At 41.8% G+C, this 17,427-nt stretch overlaps 1 protein-coding gene across 3 annotated transcripts in view; it reads left to right on the top strand.

Annotated features, from left to right (window-relative positions):
• The window catches only part of Slc2a13 (solute carrier family 2 member 13), a 297,525-nt gene that overhangs the window by 238,909 nt on the left and 41,189 nt on the right, over positions 1–17,427 (top strand). For all 3 annotated transcript variants that reach the window (XR_012909606.1, XR_012909605.1, XM_075960405.1), the window contains one exon: positions 3,377–3,502. Coding sequence is in view for 1 of the 3 variants with exons in the window: in XM_075960405.1 (XP_075816520.1) it covers positions 3,377–3,502 (126 nt within the window). In the remaining 2 variants the exon portion in view is untranslated. The remainder of the gene's footprint in view (positions 1–3,376; positions 3,503–17,427) is intronic.

Genomic DNA, 17,427 nt, shown 5'->3' with positions numbered 1-17,427 from the left:
GCGGCAGCTAGAAGCAGAATCTTACCCCTTGAGACTCTACAGCTGTAAACAGATTGACAGAAGGCATCGTACACAGAAATATGTCACAGCAAAGCAAAGGACTGGCTCCAAATGCTTTATACCAATAGGAAAAAAACCCTCATTCCTTGCCTTCAGTAATTCTTTTACAAAGTGGAGTCCTGTTATAAATGCCTTATTGATTATCTTTCTTTTGAAGATATATAATTTCTTGGGCTGGTGAAATGGCACAGTGGGTAAAAGTGTTTGCTGTACAAACCAGACAGCCTGTTTTCAATCCCCAGATCCCATGCAGAAGGAGAAAACTGGCCCCCAAAAGTTGCCCTCTACCTCCCCACATACCCTTTCATTCCCACATGCACACGATTACCCACATAATAAACAGAGTATTTTTATTAAATTACTAACAAAGAAATTGTAAAACTTTTCAGTGTTAGGCTGCAACTAGAGTTTTTGCAATCTGAGCAGACACTTACGTGACAAGGTTTGGTGAGTACCTATAATTGGGGGCCCAGGGCAGCCACCGAACTGGACCATAGAGAGAAAGGTTTGTTTGTGGAAATTCAAATTGCCAAGGCTATCTCTCAGGGCCTGTTATAGCAGGGTGGGGTGTGTGAGCTGGAAGAGCCTGGAAGCTAGAATATATAGGGAGGGGATTTGCAGGCGAGAGCAGCCTGGGATCTAGGTGGGGACTTTGGTCTGTTACAAGTTAGTTTGAGATACCCTATTACCAGACCTGGTTGACTCTAGGAGTCAGACAAAGGAAATAATGGATGGTTTTTTCTAGCAAGCTGAAACCCACTCTCCCCACTTCACAGGAATGATGAGTATAAACTGTTGTTTATCCATTAGCAGTGCTTCCGTTTACCTAGTCGGAGTCCGGCCAGAGCTCAGCCCATACTGTCATTTATGAGATTGCCAGCAGCACTGCCATTTGGGTGCCTATCTGGGACCTAGCGGTACTGGGCTCCCACATTGTAAGTGGAGAATTTAGAGTTCAGTTATGCGTCTATCTCAGTTATGTTATGAACGGGTCCTTCCAGGTCACGTGCTCTTGGTATATAACACTTAAAGTCTAGAATTTGGAACTTCTTCTTGGTCACATTTTTTAAGGGGTAAGTAGGTTTCACACATAAAAGGCAACTTGTGCTTGGCAAATTCCTACAGGCATGGACCTTGTGTTTCAGGAATGGATTTTCTGTGTAGGATACCTTACGTGAGGAATGGCCCCTTCTAGCTAGCCTTTTCTTTAATGACATTCGTTAAAGTCACAGTCACGAGATTATGCTCTTGGTAAAGGTCATTTAGCCAATTTCTAAGGTATATAATGTTTATTGTTAATTCTAGAATGTCAAGTGGCTGGTAGGCATGTTGTGGTATTTAGAATAATTTTTCCATAAATGATATATGTAATTAGAAAGCAAAGAAATCCCGGTCAAGGATGACAGTGTGCTAGGGAACTCTGTCACCTCTAGAGGCCTGAAAGCTCCCCGTCAAGGCAGGGACTGGCAATATCCATTTTTGATATTTGCCTTCCTGTCATTGAGAGAGCCTGGGGCATCCACACAGAGTATCAGAAATGAACTGTCCACACTTTTTTTTAATGCAGGTTAACAGTTGAGCCTCCACATAAACTGTGAGCTGTGTTCTGAGGGAAGAGTATAGCCATTGCAGCTGTGTTAGTCATGGTGATGGCCAGAGTGTTCTCCTCCCCTCTGGACCAGATGCAACGCTCTGGTCCTCAGACACTGGGAGCTCCTTCTTCTCAGAGCCTGGAGGGAAAACAAGAGAGGACAGGGCTGGCTTTGCTCCTGTCAGAGCTAAAAGCTGATGAGGTTCACACAGTAACCTCCAGTTTTCCTGTGACATAAACAGGGAGAAAAGCCAGTGTCCTTTTCTTGCCTGTCTCAAAGGTAAACACCAGCAAAAGCCAGACCTTCAGTGAGTTCTTACAGATCTCCCTGTGTTGTGTCTGTGAGTGAAGACTCATTTCAAATGAGGAAGGAGTTGGCAGCAGTACCCTACCTGAAAATAAACCTAACTTTTAAACAATGTAGATGTCTTGACATTTTAGTTAAATAATCAAAGAACCCTTTTGACTTAGAGGATTATTGAGAAGTCACATCCTTCATGCCTTCGGAGTCTTGTGTCTCTCAGATATCCTTTTCTGGCGGCCTCCTTCTCCCCCAATACTCCACAGCATGATTGCTTGTACAGAGTGAGAATTATATATTTTGTGGCGATTGGTCTTTGAACAACAAAATAACTCATTCTCCCATTCTCTATAATATCCTTTTTCTTTACCTGGTAAATTTCTCTTATGACTTACTTCAGATATTATCTCTGAACTTATGTCCAGCTCTTGGAACCTCCTCTGCCTTTTAGGTAGGAAGCCAACCCATTCCTCTGTTGTCGTGTACATAGGTCTTTTATCTGCCACAAATCAGAGTCTTGATTTATTCCTCTGTAATATGACCAGTGCCGCATGTGCCTAGAGTGTACACAAAGGACTGTAGAGCTATAGGTCACAGGACAGGGTGCCCACAAGAAAACTCATTCTGCACCCACGCTGTAGGTTAAGGTTGAGAGACTCTGCCCACTTCAGACTTCTCTGCTGTTCAATAATACTGTTAAATGAGTAGTGGCTAATCAAATGTTGCTCTGTGATCTGGCCATAGATGTAATTTGCTCAGATTAGCCTTTCTTCCTATACTCATTAGCTTCCAGGTATAATCAGTGTGTAGTTGGAACTCAGTATGTTAGTGTGAAGTGTACAAATCTCCACCAGGATGTTCACGATGGCTGGGTTTGGGGTATTTGTAATTCTGCTAAAGATTTACTTCAAAAATGGCCTGTCGTTGTTTTAAATATATGTGTTTGTGTATATATATATACATATAAATAAATATGTATATATATATATGCTTATGTATACATATATGTGGGAGAAGACATTTCCAGTTTTGAATAGATGGAGCATGAAGGAGAGAGACACTTATAAGAAATAAATGTTTTATTATAACTTAAGACTAATCGAGGCTGGATCCAGACAGACCAGTCTGTAACAGCTATCAGTGGTTGAGGAAAGCAATCTTTTTACTGCAGGTCTACCAGGCTTGTTCTGTGAACCCCCCCCCCCCACACACACACACCTTCCCTTAAATTTGCTTTAGTCGGCATGGAGAGATGCGTGGATGAAAGTGACCATCCAGCTATCTCCTGGATCTGGTCATACCATTTGGCTTGGCCAAAGCGAGTAAAACAGTATGAGCTGTGGGGGCGGCATCTGGAGTTGGGATGTCACAAGCACTGGTTGACCAGGTCAGCGTGACTTTCACTGTTTTCTTTCATTTTTCAGTTACTGTAATGAGTGTATGCTGGACCCAGACTGCGGTTTCTGCTATAAGATGAACAATTCAGCTGTCATCGATTCCTCCTGTGTTCCAGTTAATAAAGCTTCTACAAATGAGGCAGCCTGGGGCAGGTATGTCACACACTGCTTACCGTGAAAATGCCATTCAATTTCAAAATGAGGATATTTCACGAGCTTATACTCATTGTACAAGGAATGGACTTTGCTGTGATATTTTCGTGACAGTTTGGTTGCATTGACTCCTACTTCATTCTCCTGCCCTCCTTTTCCCTCCAACCAGCCACCCCCTCGCCTTTCCCTAACAGTGTCTTCTAGTTTTGTGTCTTTAAAAAAAAAAATCAAGATTTCAGGCCTGAAGATGACTCATCAGGTAAAAGTGTTTGCTACTAAACCTCCCTGCCTGCCTGAGCCAATCCCCAGGACCCACCATACAGAGGAACGTGCACGCGCGCACACACAAGTTATAAAAGTTAAAAACCCAGATTCAGTGTACGAGAGAAGGCGTTATCCCCAGTGAGCCTGGTTTCCCGCCTGCAGAGTGTCTGCTGTGCAGCAGGGCTATTGCATGTGCTCTTCAGAAAAGGCTTTACTGCACACACTAGGGATCCAAAAATACTGCATGTTTCCAAATGCAGAAGGAAGTTCTCAGGTCCCACATTTCGGCAAATACTCTGCTTTTAAACAGCTACCCCCAGCCCAGCCACCCGGCTTCTGATCTTTAGCTGAAGCCGGTTTTCTGGCATCCACGGGGGGCAGTTCTTCCCACGCCACACTGTAATTTCCAAACTGCAATCTTCTGAACCCAATTGAAAAATGGCTGTAAAATCAAAATAAATCAACATCAGTTTAAATTATTCCACGAAGCCATTTTCCCCCTGGAGTTTTTGTGACTCCGGGAAATTAACCAAAATCAGAAAAACGGTTGCTAACCATCAGTGTGTGGCCTGGATGAAAGCTCTCAGCATTTCTGTTTGGGACAGAGTACATTGGTTAATCATGAACACATAAATCGTACTTATATACAATGAGTATTCCTCACACTTAAGAGCTAATATATCTAATATCCAGAATCTCAAAATATGGAAATGTATATAATATGACTTTAAGCTCTTTTTCCATTTTAAATCCCCTTTAAAAATAGTCCCTCCCCTCCTCACTACCCCAGCTTTGACAAAGACAAGGAAACCTGCAAGCCGTAGCTTGCATCTTCTGGAGGTACAGCCTAGCATGCTAGAATCAGTTTTTAGGCTCCTGCCATTACTTATTTTACTAGGTAATTGCTCAAAAAAAAAGTAGAGGTAAATTTTATGTTAGGTATGTAAGACTCCAGACTACCTATGAAATAAACACATTAATTACAAAGAAATAATATGGAAAATGCAATCACTATTTAAACAAACACTTTAAGAGAACATCTCCCAAAGCACAGCAGTGTGTTAGTTCTTTGTGCCGCAGGCCATGTTTCTCTGACACCAGCTTCGGTGTTAGCTCCCAGTCCCTTGCAGTGACCGAACACCACGCCCAAAGGCAACTCTGGGGAAGAAAGAGTTTATTCTGGTTGATGGCTCAAATGCGTGATGGTGAGGGGGATAGAGTAGTGGGGAAACTGAGAAGTCACACTTTTAATCACTCAGAAGAAGCAGAGAAAAAGTTATCAACTTGCAAGGCCACCCTTCAAGTTCCACAGTGCCCCCCAAACTACCTGGAAACCGAGCGCTGAAATACCTGCGCCTCTGGAGGACACTGCTCAGTCAAAGCCCTGTGCCACTCTGTTGTTTCCATGAGTTCAGTTAGATGATTGTATATTGTGGGTATATTCGCTTAGAGCTTGAACTCATAGGATGTGTACTCACCCTTGGAGAAACAAAATAAGACTGAAAATTAGCTGTATGAAATGATAAACATATTATACAATCCATAGAACTATAATAAATGCGTGAGAACTGGGGACATAGCTCAACTAATGAAACACTTGCTGCATGAACAGGAAAACTAGACTCCAGATGCCCAGAACTAACGTAAACACTGGGTGGGCTGGGAGGCCAGCCTAGGACCCCAGTGCATGCAAGCACTAGGGGATTCCTAGGTCAAGCCTCCTTGGCAGACTAATTGAACTGGCCCTCCAAGCTCAACACTAGGCCTTGCCTGAGTCTATAGGTGGAAACTGATCTAGGAATACACCCGATATCAGTCCACCTTTGACCTGCCTGTGCATGTGTACTTGTGCAACCTTGTACACGCGTGCCCCCATACACAAGCATACATACACACATGCATAGAGACGTCTGTACATATATATATAAAATTAATGTAGAAATCTAAGTAGTGTATTGTCCCATGTTTCATGGTACTAACTTGTAATCTGCTGACATGGTTCAACTTAAAAGAAACACAGGGTATGTTTTTATACTATACTCAGAGTTGTGCACATAAATATATATATATATATGTCAAATGTGTAAATATCTACATGTTGCATGTATGCCATAACCCAGCAAATTTTGCATACAAAAAACTTAAGAAACTAAAATTATATGTAACTAAATGTGTAAAACATGGTACAAAAACTTAATGTGTGTGATCTGTTTGAAAGATAAGCTACTAAATGGAGTAGCAATAAAATCAAGCTAAGAAAGACAGGAGAGGGAAAATTTACAAAACTATGGTTTTGAAAAATCACAGAAAATAGGAAAATTAGACATCTATCTAAGTCTACTCACAATAAATCAATTAGACACGCTGATTAAAGACAAATGTATTGGGATTAAATTTTTAAAGATACATTCTGTGTACCATTTACCAGCACTCCGGAGGCAGCGGCAGGCAGGTCTCTGTGTGTTCAAGTTCCAGTACAGGCTCCAAAGCTACAGAGAAACCCTGCCTCAAAACAAACACACACACACACACAAGTTTGGAACTACAATAGAAAAAAAATTCCATGCTAAGTCAAGAAGATGAAACTAGCAGAAATTGGAGAATTTGGGAGTCTTACAAGTTTAATATAAGTATTAAAATAGTGAGCCGGGCGGTGGTGGCACACGCCTTTAATCCCAGCACTCAGGAGGCAGAGGCAGGCGGATCTCTGTGAGTTCGAGACCAGCCTGGTCTACAGAGCTAGTTCCAGGACAGACTCCAAAGCCGCAGAGAAACCCTGTCTCGAAAAACCAAAAAAAAAAAAAAAAAAAAAAAAGAATTAAATAGTGAACCTAACAAGTTCATTTATTTCAAGCCAACATGGAATGCCTACAAAAATGTGCTGTGTTTAATAAAAAAAAGATCAAATTTAACAAGTATATTAATATACACATTCAAATAAACTCTAAGTAAATCCAGATACTAGCATGTAGACATGTTTTATTACCAAAGTACAACAAAAAATCAGAGAGATATTTATCACTCTTTCTAATTTAGTTGGGAAGCTAAAATATAAAAAGAGTTCAGATTCAGAACAGATCTTATAAGCTGAAGAGATGGCTCAGAAGTTAAGAATACCTGCTGCTCTTGCAAGGGATCGAAGTTCGGGTCCAATCCTGGCAGCTCACAGATGCCTGTAACTCCAGCTCCAGGGATCTGACAAGTTCTCCTGGCCTCTGTGAGCACCTGCACACACGTGATATACACACATACATGCGAATAAAAATATAGATCTTAAAAACAAAACAAATGAAGGAAAATAAGAAATTGTGCAGCTAACTAGACTCAGCAAAGGCAGAACCAGCAGATACAGTAGGCCTGCATGTGGAGAGGAAAAGATGCAAGAAGCAGAAGCAAGGAGAGAAATGTGAAACACAGGAAGGTGCATAAGTCAAGAACTGCCGAAATACAGAGAGGTCTGGATACATGGAGAAAATTCTAGAAGTACAGTCCTGGCTGGGATGAGAGACAAGACATAAGCAATATTTAGAATGAAAACACACACAACAGACAACAGGCAATTTGACACTCAAAGGAGTTCAATGAATAGTACACCCAGAGGTCTATAAATAAAGTTTTCTAGAAAAAGCAGAACTCTCTGGAACCAACTCGTGGTATCTGTGAAGTGCAATTTCTTTCTGACAGGTGAGATTTCCAAATCGAAAGGTAAGTCCACCTCTTTTGGGACAGCTGCAGCTAAGCAGTAGGAATATACTGAAGAATATGACTGATGTCTTTCAATGATTCGAGGGCATCTGGTCCTCTCTGAGTCCCTGCCCCTCACCTGTAGCCTGGGGGTAGCAGCTGTATGGAGCAGTGTGCTTCTTTAAGAGGTATCTAAGCAATGGAAGGGGCATATTTTTTCCATGTTCATCTTTTCTCCTTTTATTTATTATATACCCACAAGCATATCAGAGCCATCTCCTCCTTGTTTCATTGACTTCTAAAAACTAATAACTAAATGGATGTTTAATTCCTGTGATTAAAATCTTTGAACTGGGCTGAAAGCATGGTTGAATGACTGAGCATGATTAAACCCCTTGTTTTATTTATTTTTTTTAACATTCTTTTCTCATTTTACATACTTTTCCTAGTTCCCACTCCCTCCCCTTCTTCCACTATCCCTACCTTCCCCCCACCCCACCCCCATCCACTCTTCAAAGAGGGTAAGGCTTCCCATGACAAGTAAACAAAGTCTTTTTGTAATAGGAGCTGCGGGTTGCATTCCGCCACCCAGCTCCCGCCACCGGCTAGCTTTACCCGAAATAACAACACACAAATTGTATTCTTTTAAACACTGCTTGGCCCATTATATCTAGCCTCTTCTCGGCTAACTCTCGCACCTGGACTAGCCCATCTCTAATAATCTGTGTAGCATCAGTCTTACTGGGAAAGATTCAGCATGTCTGACCTGGCAACTTGTTTCATGGCGTCTGCCCGGGAGAGGGGAGCATGGCCTCTGAGCTCACTTCCTCTTCCTCCCAGCATTCTGTTCTGTTTACTCCACCCACCTATGTTCTAACCAATAAAATGGGCCAAGGCAGTTTCTTTATTAGCCAGTGACCTTCCTCCATCAAATTCTGATATATCACTTTGAGGCAGGACCAAGGCCTTCCCCATAAGAGGCATATAACAATGCAGAAATGTCCTGTACAGGTGTGTGTGTGTGTGTGTGTGTGTGTGTGTGTGTGTGTGTGTGTGTGTGATATGTCAGGAACACGGTATAGATTAGAATAAGCATCACTATCTAAACTAGCAAATGCATCAGAATACTTCTCGTTTATTCCCGTGTGTCTCTTCATCCTCCTCCACACCTCCCAGTTCTCTAGCTACACAAAACCATAAATAACCCATTCTGGAATTTTCAATGCTAACTAAAAATACCATTAATGAGGGGCGCTCTCTTAGCGTGCTGGTTCAGTGCGTGTTTCCTATCACACAGCACTTTAGCTTCGTAGTTAGATACACTAAAATAGCTGGATATTGTCCCTCCTTGCCAGTTCCTTGTTTCCAGCATTCATTCAGCTGAGATATTTTTTCTCACAGCCAAGCTTTGACACAGCGCGTAGCCTGTTGGCTCTGTATTCCATCACTTGCCTGAACAAAATGTTCTCAGCCTACTCCTCTCACCAAAGTACTGATGTCCTTAATAACCCTTTCCTTCCGCTGCCTTCTGCCTGGGGTTGACAATTTCTTCTTCCTCCTCTGCCTAAATTGTTTGTTTGTTTGTTTGTTTGTTTGTTTGTTTGAGGCAGGGTTTCGCAGTAGCTATCGAGCCTGTCCCGGAACTAGCTCTCGTAGACCACGCTGGCCTCGAACTCACAGAGGTTCACTTGCCTCTGCCTCCCAAGTGCTGGGATTAAAGGTGTGAGCAGCCACGCCTAAAATTTAGCCTCTGCCTAAATTCTAATAATCATTTTTGCTCAAATAAGATGTCAGTCAGTTTTTGCTTCCATTCTATCTGTATAGCCCACTAACCAAGGCAAATAGCAACCACTAACTTAGTAGTAGAATAACTACAGGGAAATTGTTATGACCACAGGTCCATGTGATAATTATGAAACACACTCAAGCATTACATAAGGCCCACACTACTTGACACCACTTAACAGTGTGATGCAGCCCGGTGCAGGGGTCTCCCAGGGGAAAAGAAGACTGTCACCACACAGATGTAGCTCCCACTGACCTTCCAGCAAAACTCATCTCACAAGAACATTGCAGCCTCTCTCTGTGAAAGAGAGCACAGCCTCTCTGACAGCTGGCCCAAAGTGAATGCAAGCCGAGCAAGAGGAGAGCATCCTCCAGACTCAGAGCTCAATATCCAGATAGAGACAGGCCTCAACCGGCTTCATCGAGTCCTGGGACAACTTGGCTGCTGACTGCATGATCCCATGGGTGTGGCCTGTGCTTGGATGGGTGTGGATGTGCTGTCTTCTGGCCTAGACTCCAAGTTCCGGTGCTGTATCCTGTCCTAATCAAATGCTTGATTACAATAATTATAAACCTGAGAGGATTTGCAATGGATCAGAGGTTCAAAGCAGAATGTGCGGCGTGCTAATTATTTCATCTCAGGGATCCTCTTGTAAATGATTCCAAAAGCAGAAAAATGTCAAAGAAGGCATGCAAATCATACAGTTGTGATTAACACATTGTGTTTACTTGGGACAGTAAAACACTAAAGGATGTTCTAATAAGATTTTACTGCATGCTCCAGATTGCATAGAGCCAAACTACAAGAAAAATCCTTGAGCAGCTGATGGAAGGCACTCTACAGTTTCCTCAGTGCATCCTCTGGTGTGCCAAGCGGTCGTGTGTTCGCAGTTTGGTAGAAAATCATGTACAGTTCAGAATCTGTTGCGCTGAAAACCGAACTTTTTCCTTTCATGACTTTTTTATAAAATATTTTCAAAGGATACATCAGTTACTAGTTTAGAAAAAGAAATATGTCATTAATGAAATATAGTCTCTAAAGATATGTATGCATGATATTGATATATTTTTATTATTCATATATATGATAGAAAACCCCTAACTACATTCCTAATAGCAACATGATCTATAATTAAATATTTTTAGCTTATACTTTACAGAGGAGTGAAGTGTCTGATATATAATATTTTGATCCACTTAAAGTTATACTGCTTGGACATAAGTCATCATGTTCTCATCTATATATAATTTCAGAAATCATATATCTTGGTTATTATTTTTCAAGTATAATAACATAAAAGTCCTTGATTATAAGAGTTATGAATATTGCACCCTTTACTCATTATACTGCAAAGTATAAAAAGTAGAAAACCAAAACACTTGAGAATAATTTCTCTCTAATATCTAGTTTCCTAGTTCATATTTTTGTACTGGTAATTTATACACCTTATTTAAATAGTAGTGTTCACACTGCATTTAACCACCTTTTTGTTTTTTGCCAAAATTCACATTTTCAGACAGCCCATTCACCTTCCTTTTACATTTTTCAAGTGTCTTCTTCAGTTTGTACTTCCTTTGAAACATAGTCTATGAGTTATTTCTCACTAAGGAAGATTTGGAGACTGGAGATCTGGGTTTGGCAGGAGAGAGCCAGGCAGGACTTGAATGATATATCCTCCTAAGTGTATGTAGGTTCGCAGTGCTGAATCCTGGTACATCAAGAACTGGTTCCGCAAACCAACAGGAGATGGCGCAAGGTCAAAGACAGAAATGGGGACATTGGCTGGAGATGATGACACTGGGCTATGGTTGGAGCACATTGTCTAAACCCAACTAGGAAATTGGATTGTTATTGGTGCATCTCCAGAGGCGTGGGCTTCAAACTGGCAGTGGTTGTAAGCGAATAATCCATGTGATGCCTGGGACCAGGATGTGCTTTGAGATTACATGGTGAGGCACAGCAGAAACACCCTCGATACAGACAGAACGCCATTAGCACACCACGTTATTAACACCTGGGCCGGAAAAGTGAGCTAGGAATTAACCACATGGTTGTTTTCATTACATCTATTATAGCTCCCACATTCCTAGCAAGTGTAGTGATTTTATTATTGCTAAGAACAGCTGCTGTCGGTCCCTGGGAGATGACTATATACTTTATTTTATTTTATTTTATTTTTGATTCAGCTTATCCATGTGCTTTCCTCTGGCCATTTAAAGGAAAGTGGGACCAATCCGTGTTGTTTCTGAGTCAAAGTTTTAAAACCAAGTTTTTCCAAATCCCTTTCCATTCTGCTGTGAAGTTGGTCAGGTCCCCATACAGCAGATGCTGTATGCGCTGTGGCTCCAGAGCAAAGGAAGGGTGGACTCATAGCTGGCCTCAGACAGACTCGTGCCAAGAGCAAGAAACGAAGCTGACTCATGTTCATCACAATGCAGTCTGAGATGCCTGTTGCTTAGGCATCATCTGCCCTCGCTTGGCTGAGAAAGACGCACTGAATTCCACTGCTGTGTAAAGTAAGATAGATTCGCTGGATTCTGCTGAGGAAGCAGCAATCCTAAGTTACAAAATCAAGCCAATTTTACAGTGAAAGCAAAAATAGCAAAGGAAATATTAGTATGGTGTGGGAGAATTGTCTGTAATCTGTCAATCATGTTTTAAATAAACGCTGATTGGCCCAGGCAGGAAGTATAGGTGGGAAAACCAGACAGGAAATAGAAATGATGTAATGAGAACAGGAGAATTCTAGGAAGGAGGAAATTGATTCCTCCTACTCCTGCCCAGACCACCAAAGCAGCAGGATGTGATCTGCCCCACTGAAAAAGGTACTGAGCCACATGGCTAACATAGATCAGAAAAATGGGTTAATCAAGATGTGAGAGTTAGCCAGTGAGAGGCTAGAGCTAATGGGCCAACCAGCTTATAATTTATGGACACCTATGTGTGATTTTCTTTGGGACTAAACAGTTGTGGGGTACCAGGTGGGACAAAAACCCCAACAACAAGCAGGCCCCCGTTCATGTTACATTAGTAGTTATAGAAAGATGTGCTGAATGATTCTGAAGACATGAATATGGGGTGAGTGTTACAGGTGGTAGGAAGTGGTGACATTTTTTAAGTAGAGACTAGGAGACATGGTTTGGGCATAAAAGGCAAAGCTCTGACGGACAAGGAAAGAATTCTCTGAAGAGCATGTGCCATTCAAGACAAGGCATTTAGGAGTTCATTGGCAGCAGGGTAGTTCCTGCATTTTAAAACGATCAGCTGTTGCAATACAGTTTACACTCTTATCATAATCATAGAGGATTCCTACTTTGTGATGTAGCTTTTCCTGAAATCATCTTTGACATTAGAACTTGACATAGTATGCATACCATCAAAGTATGTCGTCGTTTTGAACACATTAATAATGATTACCCAGTCACCAGTAAATGTGTCAGTGTCATGTTAAGAAAGAACTCAAAGCACTTCTTCTTGGTGTCATGTAACCCATAGTGAGCCGGATGTGAATTCTCTACTCTCCTTGTGTCTTTCATCTCCTTGTCTGTCTGTCATGTGAGCCTGAACTTGTGCCTACCTGAGGCTATCTTGTGAATCTGCACTTTCCTCTATTGCATAGCATAGAGACGGTCACATGAAAAGGGAATGGGGGCTACTTTATAGAAACAGAAGTCAACATTTATGGTGGCTAAGGCTGCTTTCAGCCTATTTGCTGTTTGCAGTGAATGGTACACATGTAAACACATGGGTATTTTTCTGCACCAGGGGCATGGAAGAGTCCATAATTTAAGATTAAAGCAATGCATTGGCTTAGGCTAAATACATTGGTTACATGGGAAATCCCAGGCAAGTCAGGTTAGTTGTTCTCTTAAAGGCAGGTTAGACAAACAGTCTGAGCACACAGCAGGACAGCACCCTTCAGTGACCTCAGGTGTAAACTCTGGCTGTAAAGTCTAGCGAAAGTCTCAGTCTCTTAGAATGAGGTGGGGTTTTTTTTTTTTTGTAAAAAAAAAATCACTTTGTATTGCCACAAAAGTATGTTTAAAGTGTACTAATTTCAGAGAGAGACCACAACATTACAGTGTGTGGTTAAAGTCACTGCCCAGTGAGAAGCACATTAAGATGGTGTTTGCCATGTACGCTGCTTAGACACAAAGACATCTGGGAAGGAGGATAATTGAAAGGGTACAAGGTTTAGACATCAACTCTGTCTTTTGGGAAGTATAATTGTTAGATGGCTTGAGATAGAAATGTTTGTGATAAACTTCAGAGCAGAATATTTCATATACTTGGCACTGACTAAATTTTATGAAATTATGCATTGCCACCTTTAAAAATATTTTAAATAATATTAAATTCCTTCATCATATTGACCTAAGTAAGTTCTGTTAGAAACTTTAAAAATCATGTGAAAATCATGAATTTCTTTCATATACTTTTAATGCTCTGGGAACATTAGCAGATATTAGTCTTGATTGAAAGTTTAAAAGTGAGCTACTCTGCAGAAGGCATGAGGGTATAGGGCCCAGCATTAAAGTGTCCATATGTCAAAACTTCTAATCATCTTGGATAAGATACTGGAGTTTGTAAGGTACTATCTGTTTTCCTCTGTATCCAACTGAGAACCGTGACTGACATTAGAGAATGGTCTTATTTGCTTCAACATAACCTTTTTTTGTTGTTGTTGTTTTTTCGAGACAGGGTTTCTCTGTGGCTTTGGAGCCTGTCCTGGAACTAGCTCTTATAGACCAGGCTGGCTTCGAACTCCCAGAGATCCACCTGCCTCTGCCTCCCAAGTGCTGGGATTAAAGTTGTGTGCCACCACTGCCCGGTTTCAACATAATCTTTTAAGAAGTATTCATCTGTGCTTGACCTCTGTTACTTTCTGATTATCTGGGTAAGAAAATAGAAGACATTCTGCTCAGTAGAATTGAGGAGCAAAGTCAACATTTTAGAATTCAGGAAAGCCCAGCAATGTTTTGACAGCTGCCTCCCAGACAAGTTGTCACTCATGTGAGACCTACCTGCACGCACTCTGTTTAATAATTCAAAACAGGGCGTAAGAACTTTCTTATATGCTGAGGTCAAACAGCAGAGTTTCATAGAATGACTTGAAGGAGGTCAACCTAGACAGACAAAGGAGCTAAAGAATGAATACAGTGGGCAAAGCCGGAGAGAGGTACATGTTCTCCGTGTCCCAGCACCGGTCTTAGTAACGCTGAGCAATGGACACGTTCCCAGACCAGATTTATAATGTGTATTCGCATACATTAGCCACACGTACTAATAGCTCTTGCCAATGACACTTTCATTCATGGATGTGATATATTTGTAAATGCTCACACCCCACCTTCCTTTTTCCCTTCCACTCCCACTAACCACCGCTCCTCTTCTACCGTTGAGCTTTCTGACCTCTCTGTGGTTGTTGCTTGGTTCTGTTCATTTTTGTGAGGCAGTGTGTGTCATTGGGGTTGTTTACAGGAACATGGGTGAGGACTTGTTGCAGGAGGGTGTCACCGTGCCAGTGCTTACGCCACCGAGGAGAGCATCTCCTCCTTACTGGTCTTATTAGTTCCTTCACTGTTGCTGTGATAAAATACCATGATCCAAATCAAGGTAAGGAAGAAAGAGTGGGTTTTTGCTTACATTTTCAGAGGATGAGCGTCCACAATGGAGGAGAAGGCAGGAATGACAGCAAGAACTAGAAGCTAGTACCCCATATTCCCTCCCCTGCACAGCAAACAGTACAGGGGAACAGGAAGTTGGGTGAGGTTTTGTCTTCATGTCATGGCCATACTAAGTATTAAACTTTATCCTGTGTTCCTGCTACTCTGCTTATTTGCCTTTCATCGGAGGACCTGGTTAAGACCTCCAAAGTCAGACACACTAGACAAAGACTCTAGCAACAAGTGCATGAGAAAGTTTCACAAACCAAGTGCGTGATGCAGATATACTTAACAATAGGGTGTATCTGGAAAAATGGAACTCGTGGTACCTGTCACGCCTGAGACCCATGGACAGATGCAAGAAACTAGCTTATGCATTGAGTTCTGTGTGTGCTTGCTGGGAAGGGCAGGATTGTGTGGCCACTTACACCTCAGTTTTATATTTAGCTCAGAGCAAACTTAACAATACACACATGTTGGGTACCTCCCTTACTATAATATGAAAATAATATTTTCTAATAGAGAATATAAAGATGCCTCTGTCTCTCCTTCACATCCCTGTCAAGGTGACTTGGGAACTCTGCGTATTTAATCTCTTTTTAAACACAAACCAGAAAACCATTTAGTATTGCTGCTCAATTAAGTCTGAGGAATGTTCTTACTTGTTTTGCTGGGAGCTAAGAGAAAGGCACATTCTGGATCACACAACTGGCTGGGGTGAGAAGAAGGATCATAAAAATTATCCACCTTGAAAGGACAAAGCAGCAGAGGAGAAACAAAAGAAGTAAAGATTTAACAGGCCTTTGCCAAAATAATAATAGTAATAATAATAATAAAGTGTTGATTCTGCACTTGGGTCCACAAAGAACAGAAAGATCACCCAAGCAGGACAAACTGGCCCCAAAATGAGAACAGTTATCTCTAGTGGAAAGGCTATACCCAGAGCTGATCAGCTCATAGGAACCAGGTACATCCTCGAGTGAAGACAGCAACTAGCAGACGCAACAACTCACGAGGCCACCTTGCTAGCACTTGAGCCAAAACTATGACGGGCAGAGGTACATCATGACGAGTACGCATTAATTATGCCCTTCTCCAACTCCAGTTCTTCCTGTTTAAAACAGATGCTTCTTTTAGTACATAGAGACCAACCTGGGCGTCACTAGTTGCCTTTATCCTCTCCATGTGTGTCGAGTTGATGACCCGAAACTTCCCACCATTCCTTGGTTCTTTCATTGGAGTATTGGCTCAGATGGGTGAGACTAGCCCCTGGGGTTTTGAGAACAGGTTCTTTACCCTAAAAGCCAGGAAGTGAAAAACATAAAACCATTCCTGGACAAGTTCCATGTTTGTTTATCTTAGATAGTGGCTTAGGAAATGGTGTTGCTCACAGAGACAGGCTTTTCAGTAATGTAGTGAAGGGCCCTATGCAGTAGACAGAAAGAACCCCTGCAGGCTTCCTCCTGACTCTGTTGATTGTTTCCTTTCATGTATGGAAGCTTCTTAGTTTTCTGGGGTCCCATTTCTCAGTTTGGGGGACTAACCCCTGAGCAAATGGAGTCTATTCAGAAAGCCCTTTCAAGTGTCTTATCTTGTGGACAGTGTAGGCTCTTGATTACCTAATTAAGAGAGTAGATGCCTCTCTTGTGTTGGATTGACTTATGGCTCAGAACAGTAAGGTAACTTTTACTTCTCTCCTCCATCCCACACTAGCCTGCCGTTGTCCCATACGCAAAGGTTGCCAGGCAATTAAGAACCACAAACTCTCTGCCTCAGATTCCCTATACTCCAAAAAATATATATAAAACAGAAATCAGTAAAGTAAAATAAACATCTTTGATTTGGGTAAGCTGGGAAGAGAGCTATTCCTCGTTTCCACTTTGTAACAAAAGCCAAGGCGTATGCATGTCTAATTTACCTGAGAGAGCTCGGGACTCTGTAAGTCCCTCCTCTGGCACAGGGTTCTGGATAACCTCTGCCAGCATGGGATTGCTGAAAAGTTTTATATATGGTCAGTTGTTTTAGGGTTTCTGTTTGATTGAATCTGGGTACTATGTCATTTATTGTTGACAGAAGCAAATATCCCCTGAAATACGCTTTTGGTTAAGAGAAATATCATAAATGGAACACAAGTAGGAGCCAGAGTTAGGAGATACCCTCTTAGCGCCAAATAACCTCACTGAAGAATTCACTCTTAAAGAAGACTGTATTATTTTATTTCATGTGTATAGTGGTTTGCCTGCATGTATGTCTGCAGCATTGTATGCCAGAAGAGGGAGTAAAAGGCCCTGGAACTGGAGTTACAGCGGGCTGTGAGCTGCCATGTGGGTTCTGAGAAACAAACTCAGAGCTATCCCTCCAGCCACTAGAACTCTATATTTTATAAATCCCGTATCAGTCCCCCTTTGAATGGCTGGCACAAACTGATTCCATCCTAACAATGACAGCTCCCTCCCCTTTGCCTCTGAGCTGTCTCTTTGAACACATCACTGTTTTACCTCTATGGCTTGGCTTGGTATTCTGGT

The sequence above is a fragment of the Microtus pennsylvanicus genome, chromosome 2 (genome assembly GCF_037038515.1).
Source record: "Microtus pennsylvanicus isolate mMicPen1 chromosome 2, mMicPen1.hap1, whole genome shotgun sequence".
Lineage (NCBI taxonomy): Eukaryota > Metazoa > Chordata > Mammalia > Rodentia > Cricetidae > Microtus > Microtus pennsylvanicus.
Note: the sequence above shows the minus strand (reverse complement) of the source record. Positions and strands in the feature narration are given on the sequence as shown.